The 21091-nt window shown below is 38.6% G+C and overlaps 1 protein-coding gene across 2 annotated transcripts in view; it reads left to right on the forward strand.

Moving 5' to 3' along the window:
* The window catches only part of ECA3 (endoplasmic reticulum-type calcium-transporting ATPase 3), a 447643-nt gene that overhangs the window by 33617 nt on the left and 392935 nt on the right, over positions 1–21091 (forward strand). For both annotated transcript variants that reach the window (XM_089449126.1, XM_089449125.1), the window contains exon 4: positions 14698–14715. In XM_089449126.1, the coding sequence (XP_089305252.1) occupies positions 14698–14715 (18 nt within the window). The remainder of the gene's footprint in view (positions 1–14697; positions 14716–21091) is intronic.

Consider the following 21091-nt stretch of genomic DNA (forward strand, 5'->3'; position numbering starts at 1 on the left):
TTCAAGTATCAGTTCCATTTGCCGAGCGCTGGTGTTTCGAACCATATCTCCCATATGTCATTTCTAGCTTAATATGCAGAGATTCCTTCACGCCTGTTATCGTCGCAAGTTTCAGAAGACTCTCCTCCCTGGTGATGTGAGTGGCTTATGCCCTTGAGCCAGTGTAGCTCCATGTCTAGTCTTAGCGATAGAGCCGTGTATTTAACATCTCCTCAGAAGTATGTTTTCTGTCCCTAATGTAATTGTACTTCTTCTCGGTAGAACGCATTAAACGTTAATCTTGAGGCTCTGATGGATACAAGGCGGAGGTGCACCAAGTTCCCAGTTGTCATTTCCTTCTCAGAGGTGGGCGTATGTATATCAGCATCTTAGTGTGTGGAGGCGTATCAGTGTGTAGTCAATCACTCGGCCGTCGTGGTTTCAGAAGGTGAAGCGATTGATCTTTTGCTGGAAGTTGATGGAGCGTTGGTTATTTGGCAAGAATACCGATTAGACTCAAGCCCGAATTGAGTCTTCCAAAGCCTCTCTCAACGTTCATAGATAGGAACGATCGCGGAGTCCTACAATCAGATATATAAGGCTGTTACGCTTTATAGCTTGGCTGAATAAACATTAGATTTGTGTGAAAGATTGATATCGGCGGAGTTTCTGTTATATCTTATAAGAAATTTCTGCATTTGCTCTAGGTTTTCAGGCATCTGAAAGTCTTGAATATTTGTCTGGTTCCCTGTTATATTCTATTTTGGTTTGTTGCAATTTCAATTTCGATGGCAGACGTGAACATGGTAGCTGGACGGGTGTCTTGAGAACCCACTCATTTTTTGCTGCTGCCTGAGTTATCTCCTACCCGAGTTGATTTTCTGCCACCTGAAGACAAGTTCACACCTGAGTCCTTGAATTCGAAGTACTGAGTTTGCTGAGAATGCATAAGACCGAGTGCATCAGTTGAACGTGGCCAGATTTATTTCCTATGACTGAATCTCCAGTTCTGAGCTAGCCACGAGTTCTAAAAGTGACAGCAAGGGAGTCGTACACCACTTGACAACTACTTCTGGACCGAGTTTGCTTTCTTGGGGCTGTGTGTTACATCAAAGATAAATTCTGGGCAGATTGCTAGTGTAAAGAAGCCGAGTTTGAAGAGATATAGGGGCTGCAAATTAAGCTAAGCAACCAGGTTCCAATATTTTATTCACCTTGTTTATTTGGCCACTATTAGGAAGCAAACGACCTCTGTACTTCTATTTGTTGACTGTGTATTCAGATTTATTTATGGGTGCCACTGCTATATATATCAGTATTCTTATATAACCTCTGCACCGAATTGATTATCTGGTTTCTTCCTCTACATAATTTACACACAAGAAACCAAATGACAATGCAATGGTAACTGAATCTCCATCTCTAAAGGCTTCTCTGAACTCTCGTTTCCGATTCAAAACTACAGCTCGCCTCGCTGAGTTCATCTTCCTGATCTGAGCCGAATTATAAAGTATTTGTACTTGGAGGAGCTCAAACACAGTTATCTAGTTACTTAATATATTGCTGCTGGCTGTTGGTATTCTGGGTCAATTTCTACCATACCAGAATGAGTTTGTCACAATTTGGATGCCATTTAGAGACTATTTGTGTGGCTGTATATTCTTCTCATTAGCTGATACTGAAGTGTTGATATACGTTGAAGAGTGAAGGAGTATTTGAAGGATCCAAACAAGTTTGCAGTTGCTGCTGCCCCAACTGTGGCATTGTATTTAAAACTCATTATAGTGCATTGATTGCTTGATTCCACTGCTGCATAAAGATTTTGGTGAACTGATTGTAATCTTTTATATTGCACACTGATCATTTGCTGACATTTATAAAGGATATTGCTGTGTACTGTGAGTAGATATTACTTTTCTGCATTGAGTAGTAGTTGTGATCAGTTTTTTAAGGTGTAAATCAGACATTGAAGAAAAATGGCCAGAACGAGTGAAGTGTTACAGTTCCTTAAAACTCTGATATTATCTACTGTTGATGACACATTACAAATCAGCAAAGGATCTCTCTCAGAAATTCAGACATGTCTACAAAATGCACAGGAAAAGATCGATTTTTTGCAGCTTGAATCACAACTACAGCAAGAAGAGCTACATCAAAATAGACACCATTCTGAACCTGTTTTTGTTCAGAACATTGAGACAACCACCCATCAGCAACATGCTAATAATGTTACAGTTCATTCAAATAAAGCAGCAGTTGTATATGCAGATGCAGAAACTCAGTCTGCACTTCCCAAGCCCATCATCAGACCTTGGGAACAACTTGTCCACAACAAGCACAGAACTGGTCTTGGATATGATAAGGACTTGTCCTTTCATATTCCAGACTATGCCAAGCCCATTCAGTTTCAGAGTGTTGGATTCATTCATGACAGTTCACCTGCTCTTCATGACAATTCAGCTTCAGCTATTCCAGATTCTACCCCTCTTCCACAGCAACAACAACAACAACAACAGATCGTGAAATGCCAACACTGTGATCGAGTTGGCCATTTGAAAGATCATTGTTTTGATCTTCATCCATGTAAGCACTGTCATAAAACCAGTCATTCTTCACACAGATGCTTAAGAAATAAACGTCCTGCAAGAACAAAGATTCATCTTGGATGGATCGCTTCTTGGCAATGGGCATCAACAACCAAGAAGATATTCCAAACGCATGTTAGAATTTGTTCTAGAGTATTGAACAGTCTTGCAGTTGAGTTTTCTCCATCTTCTCACCTTGTATCTGACAGGGGGGGAAATGATGGTCATCTACAAGCTTCAAAGACACATCAAGCGAGCCTGAGCCACAACCTGCCACACCAGTTTCAGAGTTGTAGCCAGAGACAAAGATGCCCCTGAGCATGCCTTCAGTTGGCAATCTGGGACACTTCCTCCAGCAGAAGACTTCAGCTTCTTGCCAGTTTTGGAAGCATTCCAGGAACACAATTGAGAACACTTCCTCTAGCAGAAGACTCCAGCTTCTTGCCAGTTTTGGAAGAGTTCCAGGAATTGCATTAAGCATTCCAGAGTTGTTGGTCATCCTTAAACCATCACAGGTTGAGACTTCCCTTTTCAGGTTGAAGTTTTACCTTTTATGCGGGGTGAGACCTCCCTTTTATGGTTGAAGGTTTCCCTCTTTAAAAGAATAGGATCACTTCCTCTAGCAGAAAACTTTAGTTTCTTGCCAGTTTTGGAAGAGTTCCGGGAACTGCACTAAGCGTTCCAGTGTTGGTGGTCATCCTTAAACCACCGCCCTTTTTACCAACATTTCATAGAGCACATTCAGCCTAGTGCTGCCATGCATTTTTTGCACATTTTGTATTACAACTCTCTTCTTGGACTCATACATAACCCTTCGGATTAAGGGGGGGAATGTTGGACACCTAATCCTAAATGGGTTAGTGTGGAAGCCGAATAGGCCAAAGCAGTCCAAGAGACCTTGGGATCTGAAACCCAAGAGTCATATGTTGTACTATAAATGTATATCTCATGTTAATAAAAAAATGAATTGCATGATTTATCTTTCATATCTTTTGTGCTGTCCATGTGTGTTTAACAGTTTCAAACAAGATGATGCATCAACTACTCCTAGCTTTTGTTTGAGATATTCAAATGTCTCTCTGGGCAGTGGTTTGGTGAATATATCAACAATCTGTTCTTTTGAGAGAACATACTCCAATTTGACCTTTTGTTCAAGCACTTGTTCACGAAGAAAATGATATTTGATAGGTATGTGCTTGGTCTTGGAATGCATGACTGGATTCTTTGAAATACTGATTGCACTTGTATTATCACATAGAATGGAGATGGGTGGAGTACATGTGATCTAAATGTCTTGCAATGTTTGCATCATCCAAAGGAGTTGTGTGCAACAAGATGCAGCAGCCACATATTCTGCTTCAGCTGTAGATAATGCAATTGAACTTTGTTTCTTGCTGAACCAAGATACTAATCTGGAACCCATATAGAATGCACCACCACTAGTGCTTTCTCTATCATCCACGCTTCTTGCCCAATCTGCATCTGTATATGCATGAAGTGTAAGATCTGTGTCCCTAGGATACCATAAACCAAAATTTTGAGTTCCTTGAAGATATTTGAAGATCCTTTTGACTGCCTTGAGGTGTGATTCCTTTGGATTTGCTTGGAATCTTTCCAACTATTCGTATTGCATGCATGATGTCTGGTCGGGTACTGGTTAGATAAATCAAACTTCCAATCATGGATCTGTAGGTAGGTTGATGTACTGCTGCTGATTCATCATTTGAGGTGAGACTGCATCCTGTTACCATAGGGGTACACACTGGTTTAGATTTTTCCATGCCATATTTTTTCAAGATCTGCTTGAGGTACTTGGTTTGTGATAGAAAGATACCATCTTTATTTTGTTGAACTTGTAAACCAAGAATATATGTGAGCTCACCGAACAGGGACACTTCAAATTCTTTCTGCATTACCAAAGCAAAGTTTTGATTCATGGCTTCTTCATTACTACCAAAAATGATATCATCAACATACACAAGTATTAGCAATTTATCATTGTCAATCTTTGTATATAAATTGCTATCAGCTGATTCTTTTGAAAAGCCTTGTTGATGGAGGTATTTGTCGAGACGGTAATACCAGACCCTTGGAGCTTGTTTTAGACCATAGAGAGCGTTTCTGAGTCTGCATACAAGTTTTGGATCATTTCCGAGGATGAATCCATCTGGTTGCTCAATATATACTTCTTCTTCTAGGTCTCCATTAAGAAAGATAGATTTTACATCCGTTTGGTATACTTTGAAGTTCTGAAAGCCAGAAAGAGCAAGGAACATTCTTATGGCTTCAAGTCTAGCAACAGGTGCAAAAGTTTCTTCAAAATATATACCTTCTTGTTGAGCATATCCTTTACAAACAAGTCTAGCCTTGTTTCTAATAACTTCTCCATTTTCATTCAGCTTGTTTTTGAATATTGATTTGGTTCCAATGATATTCTTATCATGAGGTCTAGGAACTAATTCCCAAGTATTATTCTTTTCAGTTTGCTCAAGCTCTTTATTCATGGCCTTGACCCAACATTCATCTTTGCATGCTTCCTGTACATTTTGAGGTTCGATGGTGGAAAGCAATGCTAGATAGCTTGAAGCTTCTGTAATAGTTCTTCTTGTTTGCACCCCTGCCTCTTTCTGTCCCAAAATTTAAGTCTCTGGATGATTTTTCTGAACATACCTGGATGGAGTCTTTTCTTCTACCATTATCTGTTCTTCTAGTGCTTCATTGGGTTCTTCTTTCGAATTAGTCTGATTTGATGTCGAAGGATAATCTTTATCTTCTTCATAATCTTCGGTTTTTACCTGCTTTGGATTTTTTCCTGCTTCATCAACCTCAACATCAATACTTTCAACAATTTTCCCTAGTCTTTTATTATAACACTTATATCCTTTACTTCGGGAAGAGTAACCAAAGAGAATGCCTTCATCTGCTCTAGGTTCAAACTTGCCAAGCTTTTCATCAGTCCTTTTGATGTAGCATTTGCTTCCAAAAACTTTGAAGTATTTCACAATAGGAGTCTTACCATACCAAAGGTCATGTGGAGTTTGAGTGTTGTTTACTCGAACGTTTGTTTTGTTGAGAATAATGACGGTAGCAAATGCAGCTTCACCCCAGAAGGTTGCAGGAGTTCCAAACTCATCTAGCATGGCATGAACCATTTGTTGAACAATTCTGTTCATCCTTTCTACCACTCCATTTTGCTTAGGAGTCCTTGCGGTAGAGAATTCCCTTTTTATTCCATGTTCTTCACAAAAGTCGAAGAATTCATCTGAGGTAAATTCCCGTCCTCGATTAGACCTGAGGCATTTGATTTTGTGATCTGATTCATTTTCAACCAATGCTTTCAAGGCTTTGAATTTTTCAAATGCTTCATCTTTATGCTTTAGAAGTTTGATCCAACACATTCTGGAAAAGTCGTCAATGAACAATATAAAATATTCTTCTCCATGAGGTGACTTTTTCCTTGATGGACCACATAAATCAGTATGAACAAGTTCAAGAGGCTTACTAGCTGATCCTTCCTTTTCAGGGAAATGAGCTCTGGTTTGCTTACCAAATTGACATGATTTGCATATTGTGTTTTTTGGAATGCTGATATCAGGGAGATCATGGGCATCTTGGTATCTGCATGCTTTTCTTATTTGAGAGAAGCTTAGATGCCCCAATCTTCTGTGCCATAGCCAGTGTTCATCATTTTTGCTTAGGTAGCACTGTTGTTGTCCTCCCTTGAGTATGTATAGGTTATTTGGAGTTCTTATTCCTTTGATCACTGTTTCTCCTGTATCAAGCTCACGAACAACACATCCATTTGATTGAAATACTACTTCATTTCTTTGATCGCACATTTGACTAACACTCAATAGATTATGCTTTAGACCATCAACATACATAACATTCCTAGCTTTAACCTTTTCTTTTAAGAGAACAAAACCTTTACCTTTTATGACAGCAGGAGTGTCATTTCCAAATGAGACTTTCTTTTCCTTTTCTATGGCATTATATGACTGAAGTTTTTCTTTATCACCTGTCATGTATTTCGAGCATCCACTGTCGATGTACCACTAATTTTCTTGTCCTTTTGCATATAAAACTATACCACATCTTTCTGGTTGCGGTTCTTTCTTTCTCCAAGTTTTGGGACCCAATGAAGTTTGCTCCTTCTGAGATGTTTGCCGAAATTTACTCTTGCATTCAGAATCTTCATGACTGAAGTTGTTATAGATAGAGCATTCTATTTCATTTTCAAGAAGCGAAAAGTTATTGTAGGTCCTTTTCATGATCCCTGTCACATTCTTTTGATTTCGTGCTTCTCTAGTCATGATGGTTTTGTAAGCAACACATTGAGCAGCTTTGTGTCCAAAGTTATGACATGAAAAACATTGGCCATTAAAGAAATTCCTGCGATTATCGAACCTACTGACCTGGTGATTGTAGTTTCCATTGACATTCATTCTTGAAGTAAAGTGAGTATGATTTACCTGAGGTTGGTTGTAGCTTCTGTTCATCTTTGAAGTAGATTGACCCCGATTTACTTGGTGATCTGCTTTATGCCTTTGCTGATGATTGTCAAACTGTTCACTGCTCTTTACTGTATCAAGATAACTTTTAGCAGAGGTGGACGCTTTCTGTACTTCTTCAGTATATCCCAGACTGTCTTTATCAGAGGAGAACGCTGCACTTTGATAATTTCATTTAGGGTCTCTGATCCTTTAACAAATCTAAGATTGAGAGCTTTTGTTTTCTCAACATCCTTTCTTAGACCCACAATTTCACATTCTAATTTTTCATTGTGTTTTTCCCTTTCAACAAGTTGGAATGTTAGAGTATCTATAATCATATTCTTTTCTTCTAAACAAATTTTAAGTTTAGAGATTTCTTCATAAAGACCATCTTCATCTAAAGCATTCAAGAAATTTTCATCTTTAAAAGCCATCAGAAGTCTATAATCATTACTATTTTCATCTTCATCATTATTTGATAAACCATCGCTATCTTCATGCGTATAGTAGCTCTTTTTACTTACACTTTGTTTTTTATTCCATTTCGCTGATTCCTTACCTTTATCAAGCTTATCCTTGTGAGGACATTTGGTAGCATAATGACCGAATCTTCCACAAGCAAAACATTTGAAAGGTAGTTTACCTCTGAATCCTCCAGAACCCGTTGAAGGTTCTTGACAAAGTTTGCTTCTTCCTCTCCTTCTGAAGTATGTCCTGATTCATTGAGGTCTTCTCTTTCTGAAGCTTTGAATGTGGCTTCTCTCATATCTGATGGGCCTCCTTTTCTCATTTCGAAAGCAGTTAAGATTCCATGCAGCCGTGTCATAGTAAGACTCTGAAGATCCTGCTTTTTTTCTATAGCAGAAACTTTTGATTCAAACTTAGTAGACAAGGATCTTAAAACCTTTTCAACTAAAGTAACTTCTTTTATCTCTTCACCCAAGTTTTTCATGCGATTAACAATCTCATCTATACGTAGGAAGTAATTAGCTATACTTTCATCATTGTGCATTTTGAGAGTTTCATATTGAATTCTAAGAGATTGTTGTTCTGCACATTTTACCTGATCGTCTCCTTCATAGCTTAGAATGATCTTGTCCCATATTTCTTTGGCGGTTTTGAGCTGCATAACCTTGACAATTTCTGATTCTGACAGACTCTCCAATAATGTATTGACGGCCTTGGCATTGGTTTCATATTGCTTCTTACCTGTCGTATCTGTAGGTATTGCAGATGGAAATGCATATCCTTCTTCCACGATTTCCCAAACATCTGTTCCAAGAGATTGAAGATAGGCTGTGGTTCTTACCTTCCAATAAACGAAGTTGCTCCCATCAAAGATCGGTGGTCTAATGGATGCCTTTCTTTCATAGTTACTCATGATGATAGATCTTCCTTCAAGCGATCAAGCTTCTTCTGAAGGACCTGCTCTGATACCAATTGTTGGAAATAATACTGAGAGGGGGGGGGTGAATCAGTATTAGCAAGTCAATAATATTTCATTTCCATATTCTGATTCATATACGCTACTTTAGTTAATGAAACTTGCGTGTATACGTAACTGGATATAAGGCAACTAGCGTATACCCTGTAAACATATAATTTATTTAATTCTTCATATGTTGATCTTTAATCTGTGCATCATAACCATATAAACAGTAACTAGGAGCAGTAAAAACAAAACAGACAGTCACACACATGAACACAAGATATAAGGTGGAAACCCAATGTGGGTGAAAACCACCTGCTGCAATCGTCTCTATCTTTCTTTTAATAAGAAACTTCTTTTTACAATATTTTGTACTGGTGCAGTCTTATACCAGTACGCAGGCTTCTACCTGAAGAAAGCTACAACCTTTCCTCATTTTCCAGCTTCTCTTGGAAGGGAGCTACAACCCCCTAGCTCTTGTACTCGCTGATGTACTAGTACATAGGTGCTGACCTATAGAAGGCTACAACCTTCTCTTTTCTTCCAAGGACCACGGTTCATAAATTTTTAGACTGAATCCATCAATAACATCAATCAACCATCAAATATATCTGCATCAACCAATCTTCCTTTGCACCAACCAAAACTGAATCAAACAATCACTTCTCTGAATGTTGTAACTAGAATAAAGTGATAGTAACTAGAACCCAAGCCAGAACCTATAACACTGTAACAACAATCAGAAGTAGCTAAATCATATTTTATGCGGTGTACGCTACTTCAATGTGACGAACCTGCGTGCATACGCATTTGTATCAAGGCAAACCTGCGTATATGCACTTCTGAAATGCCGAACCAACGTGTATACACACCTTTGCTATAATGAACCCATCAATAGAACTTATCCTTCCTCAAGCGCTCAGGTTCATCCTTGATTCAGATTCAGCTGTGCACCATAACCCAGTCACCTGTATTCTAGATCTTGCTCTTCATTAGATATTCAGTTCATGAGTGCCTTTGCCTAATGATCTTCTCCTCCTTTTATAGTCTTAGGCCTTACTCAATACGATGGTTCAAAACCACTTAGAACCAATACCTTGGACCAAATACCTGGGGTCAACACGTCGTCCAAGATACCTTGGACCAACACCATGGATCACAATACCATGGACCAAATACCACGGACCAAAACCAAGTTTTCCATCATGTACGCGCCTTTCCTTTTGTGAAAGTGTGTGTACGCATACGCGCCTTTTGGTCTGCGAACTCGCGTGTCCACGCGGTTTGGTCAATGGGAACCGACGTATACCTCTCTTTCTTCATTATGTGAGCCTGAACTGAAATTTGTCATCCGAGTGAGTTTCCATCAAGGACAACACCTGTGTCATAGCGCCAAATATGAGTCATAATGCCAACAATAGCTTAGCGCGACATCCACTTGCAAGAGGAGACGAGGTATATTCTTCCAACAATATAGACCAATTGTAACCTCCAAACCCATGAAGCAAAGAAGGACTAGACTAAACTCAAACTACGGCTCACAAACTAATAGAATAGGGATACTCCCTAGTCCCTACCAAGACAATTAACAAGCCAGAGAGAGATTACCAGAAAAACCAATAGTAGAGCGGCTAGGAAAACAATTGTTGCGAGAGCAACACCCACAATCTCCATTTGTTGACCAACCTCGTTTGTAGCTTCGCCCAAACTAGGTGTACCTCTGTCTCCCACTAGATCGCACCCAACTGGCCAACAAACTCAAACTTCACTTGGTTTTGGAAGAACATATTGAGCTTATCCTCATGAACATCAAAACCTAGCTCACACACTGTTAGCGGGGGTCTGTTTCTTTACCCCCGCATAGGCACCGACTTCTTCCACCCCTCATCGAACTTATAATTCTTGTCGGCCCACCAACCCTTGTATTAATATCCACTTGTGCCATTTCATGCAAGCTCATGCCAGGGACAAGTCACACCCATTGACCTTTAATGTCCATCACATCGGTAGGGTGTCGGGCTTGTCAAAGAGACCCCCCCTCGATCATCAGACTCATCCCCATCAAGGAGAAATAGACACAATCTTGAAAATCAATAGTATATATCTTAGATAGAAAATGTAATGAGAGATAGTGTTTTACAATGAAGGGGTCAACTTTAAATATAGCTTGAGGCACCTTTTTTGAATAGTCATGACCCGAGTCATGACTTATTATAACTAATTAATATATTTTAATTATTCTTTATTTATAACATAGTTCTCCTCCAAACCCACATCAACACCTTCCGAGCATTTATCTATAGCAACATAGGGTTTGAAGGTAAATTTGGCTAGCGGATCTCATTGAAACTAATGTGAGCTATTGATGTATCATGAAATCTACTGCTTGATTACATTGTTGTGTATTCATTATCATCTCTGTTTGGAATTGAAAGAAACACTATGAAAATAAGTACAATTTATCCTGTGTTCTAATAACCCTAAAGGCAAAAATTCCCTAGGGATATTACACCACGTACCTCAAATTTAATAAACAAATTTACAAATAGAATTCTCTAGAAGATGAAAAAAATAGAATTCTCTAGAAACCCTATGGGCCTCTTCTTTTTCTTTAAAAAGGCACTTCATTCACTCATTTCTTACACATTGTTTTGCAAGAGCTTCCTATAGTAGTAGCAAGGCATTATTTGTGTTTTGGAGCATGGGCAACAAGAGGAAGGGCGTGGGCAACAATTAGTTGGGTGAGTTTTTCATTTCCTAATTTTGCAACATTCATGGTTTCTCAAAGTTTTGTTTCAAGTGCCCTTAAATTGGGTGAGTTTTTCATTTTGTAATTTTGCAGCATTCATGGCTTCTCAAAGTTGTGTTTCAAGTGCCCTTAAATCCACTCAAGCAACCAGGTCGCAAGAATATTATCCTCTATGGAAGTATGTTACCAAAGTGAAGTAGATGGGTTCCGGTGGTACATGGGAATGGAAGTGCAAAAATGAAAAGACCTTCAAGGGCTCTTACACAAGAGTGAAGGCTCACATTTTCCATGAAGAGATAAAGGGTAATGATGTGTGTGTACGTACCAAAAATCCAGAGGTGAGGGCTAAATTCAAGAAAGAGAGTGATGATGCTCAAAGGTAGAAGGATCAAAGAAGAAAAATCGGCACATGTACTACCAATCCTTGCATGTCTGATAGCTTTGAGCCAAGGATTGCTCAAGAAGCAAGAAATAGGAGGGCACTAGAAGTAGAAGCAGATTTATCAAAGCCATCAACTCTAATTCAAGATAGCAGATTGTTGGAAATGCTTGATAGTCAAGGGAGAGAAGAAGCTGACTCAAGAGTGGCAAGGGCCATCTTTGCTTGTGGCATCTCTTTTAATGTGGTTCGATCCTCATATTCGCAGGATTTGGTGAGAGCGATTAACAAAGCTCCTCAAGGTTACAAGGGGCCAAACTATGAAAAAGTCAGAACAATTTAGTTGAACAAAGAGAGACAACTTCTTGATGATGTTCTCAAACCAATTTGTAACTCATGGGGTAGTACAGGGCTTTCCATTATCGCAGATGGTTGAACTGATACAAGACGTAGGCCTTTGATTAATGTCATTACATCATCACCAAAATGAGCCATGTTCATCAAAGCAAAAAATTGTTTGGGTGAGATAAAGGTTAGTAAGTTCATTGTTGATGTTTTATTTTCCGTTATTGAACAAGTAGGGCCAGAAAATGTGGTTCAAGTTATCATAGATAATGCACCTGTTTGCAAGGCTGCAGGCTTGATTGTTGAGAGTAGATACAATCACATATTTTGGACTCCTTCCATTGTCCACAATTTGAATATGATTTTATAAGAGATTTGAGGCAAAAACAAAATGGATTAAAGAGGTTACAGGGCAGGCTAGGGAGATTATAAAATTCATCACCAACCACCGCCAATCTCAAGCATTATATTAAGAATACTCCAAATTGGAGTTGTTGAAAGTTGTTGAGACAAGGTATGCCTCAAACTTCATCATGTTGCATCGCCTTGTTGAAGTTAAAAATACATTAATGAGGATGGTGGTGGGTCCAACTTGGGCTAAGTGGAGACAACCAGATTCAGAGAAGGGAAGTATGTTGAGGAGGGTGTTGGTTGATGAAGATTGGTGGAGCAAGATTGAATTCTTGCTCAAGTTCACATCACCAACATTTGATCTTCTCCGAGATGTAGACACAAAGAAACCTTTCCTAAGAGAGGTTTATGATGGCAAGGATACCATGGTCGAAAAACTGTGGAAATCATTACACAAGAGGCTCCCACTCTTTTTTTGTGGATTTTGATTTTTTTGAACTAGTGAGGTCCATTATTGTTACTAGGTGGAATAACTTCAACACTCCATTGCACACTTTGGCACATGCTTTGAATCCAAAATTTTATGATGAAGAATTCATTGCTAAAAGCAATGGGAAGAGGAAGGCTCCACATAAGGACAAGGAGGTGGCCAATGGAGTGAAGAAAGCCTTTTAGAGGATGTTTCCAGCTTCTTTACAAACTGATGTAAGGCAAGAATTTTCCTGTTTTTTTGCTGGATTAGCGGATTTTGCAGACATATCAGCTTTGGATGAGAGGAGGACCATGTACCGAGTTAAGTGGTGGACATGTCATGGGGCAAGTGGTGTTCATTTGCAAAGTCTTGCCTCTCGTATTCTATCACAAGTGGCAAGCTCTTCATCAGCAGAATGAAATTGGAGCACCTACAGTTTCATTCATAGTGTGCAGCGCAACAGGTTGGGATTGCGGAAGGCAAAGGCCCTTGTATATGTCCATTCAAACCTACACCTTGTGTCTCGTAGGGGTGAAGAATATACTAGTGGACCTCATAAACATTGGGATGTGGATGCAGAATGTCCAGATTTAAGCTCTTTCTTTCTGCTCTTGATTTTTGTGCCAGTGGTGATGCAAGTGCAACTGAAAGTACTAGTAGAGTTGCCTCTTCTGCTGAGCAAGCATCTTGTTCTATCTTTGGAGATGAGGATGAGGAGTTTTATTAGTAATGATATGTTAATGTAGCCATAATTGTCTTTAGTTCACGTTTTATTTCAGTTTTAGCACATATAGCCTCACATATAAAGGCTGATTTTGGAGTCTTGGATGTAAAGCTTCATCTATAAAGGCTAATTTTGGATATTTGCATCATGTAATCTTCTGTTGGAGTTAATATAAATTTGGATTTCCTTCTAAAATGTCATTTATATGTCTCATTCTTTCTTTTCTTGCAAAAAAATGTGTTTTATATATATATATATATAACGTTTCAGCCGCATTTCCGTTTTCCGGGGGTCGCGTTTCGAGCCGTCCCCATTTCGGAAACTTAGATGTTTTGGTGTTTCGTGCAACTTAGGATTGTAACATAAAATATTCCCAACTGATCTCCGGGGGTCGCGTTTCGAGCCGTCCCCATTTCGGAAACTTAGATGTTTTGGTGTTTCGTGCAACTTAGGATTGTAACATAAAATATTCCCAACTGATCTTGATGCCACTCGGGAATTTTGAGTTCTTCTGGAGGAACATGATACCACTTAAGATTGATGCGTATAGGCATAGAGATCATTCCTCCTTGATCAAAATATAAGGCTCAGCTTTAGATTCCTTGTTTTAAATATAAATTTTAACTGGAATAGAGATTTTGAATATACCATTCAAGATCACTGAGAATATAGACTGATTACTCAGGGGTGATCATATTAGGTTCTTTGCCAGTGAAGCAGAAAGTTACTCCCAAAACAGCCGGTTAGGTGCATCCCCAACCCAGACAACATTATGGCAAACTAATTGCAACTAAAATATAGAATGCTTAATAATCGATTAACAGATTTTTGTTAAGTTCACTGGACTCTGTTGTTTTTGTTTGGAATTACTGTCTTTTAATTCTGAACGAAATTTTCTGGCATTTGGTATCCCTTGCTTGTATCAATTAATGTTTTTAATATTGATGGTAAAGTCAATGTAGAATCTGCTTTATTGTTATATCAACTGATTTTCCTTGCTTGTATCAATTAATGTTTCAAATTATTTTTGGTAAACTCAATTTAGGATCTGCTTTATTGCTATGGCAACTGCTTTTGTTGCAAAACATGTCTATTTATTAATCAAGAAGTGGAAAGGTTGTATTTTCAACTGAGTTCACTATACTGATGATTTGTTTGTTGATTTATGCATGATGGCTTCTTTCTGAATAGTGCTGCCTCAAGAACCCTGTAAGTACTTGGTCACTATGAGAATATGTTCTTGCCTTTCTATAACTCTTATGCTTTTGGTTCACCTCCTTTTCTACAGTTATTCAAATGAAAAAGAGAGGAAAATAAATATTTTCTTGTGCATGTTGAAGAGCATGGTTAATATAATGGATACCATTTATCCTCACAATTTTCGTTTATCTGTTTTCTATGGTAGTGCATATGAAAAAGGGATAATATATATGTGTTTGTGTGTGTGTATGTATGTGAATTCTGAAGACCATTGTTAGTTCATAGGATATGTAATAACTTGCATTCATAATCTGAAAGCCCAATACTTGTCCAATATGCCTAGGATTTTATGAATGATATGAAAACTAACATATCCTGATGCGTGCAACAACATCTAACTGTAATACATGGTAAATTATATCTATAGAATTGTACATATACACAACTTCATAAGTCCCTTAAAATACTGATATGCTTGCCAACTTGAATCTTCACATGGTATTTTTATCTTAAATGGCGGTATTATGTCATCAGTGATCTTGCCAATATTTATTCTTTCTTGCCATAACTGCATATTTTTGCCATGCATCTCTTTGTACTGTTCACTTATCTTGTTTCTGGGGAGCTCCTAGACACTTTATCTTTACTTGTGTCCCTTTCAAATGTTATTCTAAAAGCTTTTTCCATTGCATAAGCATGTATAATGTTATTTCAATTACTTCAGCTTTGTAGGAGTGGGATCCACACGCCATTTTGTTGGAATTTTGGTAGCTTGGAAGGTATTTCCAAGAGAAGGAAACCCACCAAAAGTGGGTTGGGCAAGTTACCGAAGTGGTGGGGGTTTTGACCCTAAGTTGTGGGTTTGGACCCAATCAATTAATTGTTTAATCTAATTTATTGTTAAAGGTTTGAGTGGGCAAAATTTTAAAGGACCAAGGGTTCTGCAAATAACCTAAAGGAAAACTACAAATTGGAGGCCAAAGAAAATGCCTAGACATACAAGTGGAGAAATACTTTCACTTGTGGAGAGAGGGAGGCTAAAGGACCTAGCCGCAAATTTGCCTTAGAGGCGCTGCAATAGCAAGGAGGCTGAATTTCTCCATGATCTTGTCAGCTAAAGGAGTCGTTGCCAAAAGGCAGGAGCTCAAGTAGGAGGATCTAGCTGCAATGCTGGAAGGTCAGATGGGTTCCACAAATAACCTAAAGGAAAACTACAAATTGGAGGCCAAAGAAAATGCCTAGACACACAAGTGGAGAAATACTTTCACTTGTGGAGAGAGGGAGGCTAAAGGACCTAGCCGCAAATTTGCCTTAGAGGCGCTGCAATAGCAAGGACTGAATTTCTCCATGATCTTGTCAGCTAAAGGAGTCGTTGCCAAAAGGCAGGAGCTCAAGTAGGAGGATCTAGCTGCAATGCTGGAAGGTCAGATCTGCAAGAAGAAAGTCAGAACTGAGTGCTGGAAGGTAAATTTGCTAGAAAAAAGTCAAATCTAAGTGTTGGAGGGTCAGATCTGCAAGAAGAAAGTCAGATCTATGATTTGAGGAAAGCAAGTCTAGTAGATTGAGAAGCTGTAGCATGTTTGCAGATGGACTGGTTGCCAATGATTTCCAACAATCCAAGGACCTTGAGTTGAAGGCACTAGCTCAGGTACACATTTGATTTTTTTGGGCGGATTTTAGATCTGTTGGAATAGATCTCAAGCCCTAAGTTTTTGTATACTATGCTTATTACTAGTTGTATCAGAGATCTAAAGGGCCATGATCCTTGGTATGGGAGCCCTAATGATTCTTTATTAATGGACTAATAAAGGTTGAGATTTGGGCCATATAAACTTGTGTATCGTTATTGATTTCATTGCCGATATTATATTTCTGCTGTGCAAAGTGCTTTTAGTGTTGTGTATCTTCAGTGTTGTAATGTCCCCATCCACTTAGGAGACATAAAGAAGGGGATCCGCTAGCCTAATAAGGCTTTGTAGTCTAGGGTGGGAAAAATTAATCAAGGGAACATGATTCACCTAGGAGAAAACATTACAAAAGCTAAAGTGGTGAAAAGGGGGACATAGGTTTTAGGCTAATGAAAAGTCACTTTAAAATTATAAAGTGAGAAAACTGACTAAAGTGATTTTATTAAAATAAAAAGGTAAAAGGTGGCAAAAGTAGCAAATGATTTATAAAAGAAGGAAAATGAGGAGTTTCTCCTCATTCTTGCATTTGTTCACTTGAGAAAAAAAAATTTGGAGAGCTCTTGAGGAAGAGTCTAGGGTTTTTGGAGACCCTCATCGCTGGTTGCTAGTTTAGGTGTTGAAACTATACACCCTAGCTAGTTTGGGAGTGGGATCACTTAGATTTCACAATTGTGCTAAGTGTAGAAAAGGATATTAGCAAAAGAAGCAAGTCAGTGGTGTTATCGATCGATTTTAAACACTTTTGGTTTTTTATATTTCTTATATAGGTTGGGTTCACAATATCCAAGGGTTCGAATCTACCAGAGCAATGTTGAAAATAATAGTGAGAGATGGTTTCTTTGACGTGTGCCTTAGTCAAAGAAGCCACATCGAGTTTCTTGTTGAGCATGAATGAGTTCTTATGAGTTAGGAGTTAATTCCTAAAAAGTAGGACAAGTTCCTAAAATTTAGGGCAAATTCCTAAAATTTAGGAAGTGTTCATGAAGCAATTAACTAATGTGTCAAAGTGGAAGGCTGAGTTATTAGTCTTCTAGTGCGAGTTAATTAAGGAAAATAACTCGTGGTTGAGTCTCAAGAGATAGGACGAGTTGCATGAGTAGTTAACTCATGCTAACTCAAACAATCACAAAAGCAAACTCCTTAATTAGAAACTCACCAAATTTGGCCATTCGAATTGCTTTAAAAGGAGGAGCGAAGGCACATTATTACTCATTGTTTTGTGAGCACGGGCTAGTGAGACAAAGTAATAAGAGTACGCACAAGGTTGTGTGTGAGCTTGTGAGGAAGAGTGTGTAGGAGAAATGCGTGCACAAAATTATTGTGAGAAAGAGTTCCCTTGGGTAATGCACATAGAAAGAGGAGGATATTCCTATATAATTTAGGGAGCATAACAGGCTACAACAAGCGTGTTTTTCAAGCCTAGGCAAGGCAGGGAGAAGGGTGTATTCTTTGTTGAAAACAAAGTTGTATTGTAAGAGATCATTCCTCAACTTCAATCAATAATATTCTCAACAAGCAGAGGGTTTTCCCAGTTGGGTTCCTTAGAAAAATATTGTGTTTTTCTATTGTGATGGTGTGCTTATTTCTGTTCCTATTTCGCTACAAAATTTAGTAGAGAAATTATGTGTCTATATGAAAAGAAAGTAGCTTTCAAATTATTCATATTAGCAGTTGCAGAATTTCGTGGATTTTCTACACGCAAATGGGTTGAGTTTGAGTTTGTTTAGAGGGCCAAACCATTGAGGCTTGCTGGAACACTAGGTTGAGTTCCCTTCGTGTTTGTTGACCGAGTTCTATTGGGCAAAGGGCCGAGTTTCCTCATGGTAAAAGGGGGTCGAATTTCTCTTGAAGAGGGGATGAGTTTACTTGCTATGTGTGGAGCTGTTAGTTTTGGAAAATCAAAAGACTTGTAGATTATACATGATTTTCCTTATTTATAATTACTTGTGATATTTGTTGGCTTCTTATTATTTATTATATCTTGTTCATCAAGCAATTACCAAACAATTGTAATGACCCATCTACTAGTATAAACGAAATGGGAATTAGTAGCATGCAGACGATGCATGCATATGATAGCTACACATGCATGCATGGCCTACACTGCACTAGTAGTCATATTAAATTATAAAGACATTTTAAGCACATGATAAATGATGTAATTGTTGAAGATATTAAATAAATATCTAACTCACAAAAAATAATATACTGGAATATGTATTTTAGTATGTATCGTTATCATAATAAGTAACCACAAAACATTATCCAAAGGTTCTAAATTTAAATTACTAAAGTTTTAAAAGGAGATATATTTGTATAAAAGAAGTAACTTTATACTAAAGGTTAAACATTAAAAAGTATAATATAATAATATATTAAATAAATATTAATAACAAAAGCTCTACGTAAGTGATGAGTGTCAATATAAAACATGACTACCTCTTTAATTCACGGTAAGGAGCCACGTAATAAGATAGGGGGTAGACAACCAAGGCAATGAAAGATGAATAAGTGGTGGTTCTAAGAAATAAAAGGAGAAGGGAGTAGGATTGAAAGGGGATCTTTTGCGGCTTGAAAGCACAGGATTGAGGAAAAAAAAGAGAACAATTTTTAACACAGAGGTACAGAACCTCAGACAGGAAGAAGTTAAGTTTTTGAGTCTTGATTGTACTGGAGTTTTTGGGCACGGGGGATCAAAATGCTTTCCAATCGAAGCATTCTGAGACTGAGTGCTTAGGTTGTACCCAGTTTGGTAGGGAGGTTTTGGCCGTTTTGGTAACGCAGCTGGAACACGAATTGCAGTAGAGCATACAGATTTATAGCAGAGCAGACATGTTTGTATTCATAGATAAATTGTTTTGAATTCTGTATTTAAATTACATATTCTCGTATTTTGAATTTAGGGCCCTTACAACAATGAAGATCACAATGATACAAAGTACACAAGATATTGGCTCCAAGGCAGGGCAAAACCCCTCCAAGGGGAAAACCCAAAAAGAATGCTTCTCTTCTTATAGAATCTTCTTACAATGAGACTTCCAAGACCCAAAGGCCAAAGCCCAAGATCCTCCCAAGTACCAAGTCAGCCCACCAACAACATCTTCTTCAAGGTAGCTTCAAAACTTCGACCCTGCAGCTTCACATCCCAAATTTCGGCCTTGTAGCTTCACTTCAGAATTTCAGCCTTGCAATTTCAGCCTCTTGCAACTGGCAGCTTCACCAAAACCCTAATAGCTTCACATGTGTGGACAGAGAGAGAGATTATCCCAAGAGACTATGACTTCTCCTTCTTTTCTTCATCCTTCTAGTGATTTTTCTCCTTCGCTATTGTAGATTGAACTTGTGATGAGTGAGTGCTTCAAATGAGTCGAGCTCCTTGTATTTATAGCCTTCTTGAGGGGTCAAATAGCCCTCCTTTAGGCCAACTTCATCTTGTATGGGCCGACTTGGTCTCGGAGGAATAAATGGATTTTCTTGACTCAAAGTAAATATTTTCTTTTGTTACAAAGAGTCCAAATGGGACTATAGTACATGAAAATTTCTTTTTTGTCCTAGAAGACCTAGAAGCACGAAGAACATGGTTTTGACCTAGACTTTGTTGAAGAAAGTGTAACTAGGTTCGGTCTTCATAATGACATGATCTTTATAAATGATGAAATAAAAAAAATAAAATTATTTTTGTATGCCTTGCTGCATGGGTTTCATGAGCAAGAGGTTTATTTGTTAGTGGCTACCATTGAGAGCCTTAGTATTTATTAAGTCAAAGAGTCAATGTCATATATGAAGGAGCTCTTCTTGAGCCTATGTGTAATGTATACAAGTCTATAGAAAAGTGTGGAAGCCCTCCAATAAACAAGAACAATCATCCTCTTCCCGATGTTGGCCTCAGAATGCATATAAATGTTAAGTCGGCTCACATATGGAGACACATCCTTTCGATGGACATGTCGACTCAAATATAGGAGCAAACAATTATATAAAGGCGCCTGTATCCTCACATTTACACAGTGAGATCTTTGAGTACATATTTGAAATTTCGGATGGCAAAACAGTGAGACACTTTGGATGGGTACAATAGAGAAAGTCTGAGATTTCGGATGGGTGAAAAAGATTAGGATTCAGATCTCTCTGAGGCTTTGGGATGGTTGAGACAGTAAGGATCTCGATTACCATAGTGATCACTATGCGGATTAGTTTAGATGACATTGTAGTGATATCTTCCTCACAGTCTTGGCACATACTCACTATAATACGGATGGACATATTGTTAGGACTCTGGACACCACATTTCTCCACAATGGTATGATATTGTCCACTTTGGGCCTAAGCCCTCATGGATTTGTTTTTGGGCTTTACCCCAAAAGGCCTCATACCAATGGAGATATTTGTCCATCCTTATATATCCATGATCCTCCCCACCTCTAGTCAATGTGGGACTTTGGTCGTATACCCAACAATCCTCCCCTCGAATAAAGGACCATCGAGCCTCCCCTCAAACGATTATCCATCCGTCCACTCTCTACCAACCAGGATTCTCCGCTCCAATGCGTTGGAAGCACACGCCTTACATGGTAGCACCACCTGTCTCGAGAGCTTGCTCTATCCCAGGTCAACTCCTCTTCACCGTGTTGGGATCACGACACGTCCATGAAGAATCCAGAGCACACCGTCTGTTTAACCGAGCTCATCCACGGGCT

This window comes from Pinus tabuliformis, chromosome X (genome assembly GCF_031772625.1).
Source record: "Pinus tabuliformis cultivar Carrire ecotype Pingquan chromosome X, CPIR1, whole genome shotgun sequence".
Classification (NCBI taxonomy): Eukaryota; Viridiplantae; Streptophyta; class Pinopsida; order Pinales; family Pinaceae; genus Pinus; species Pinus tabuliformis.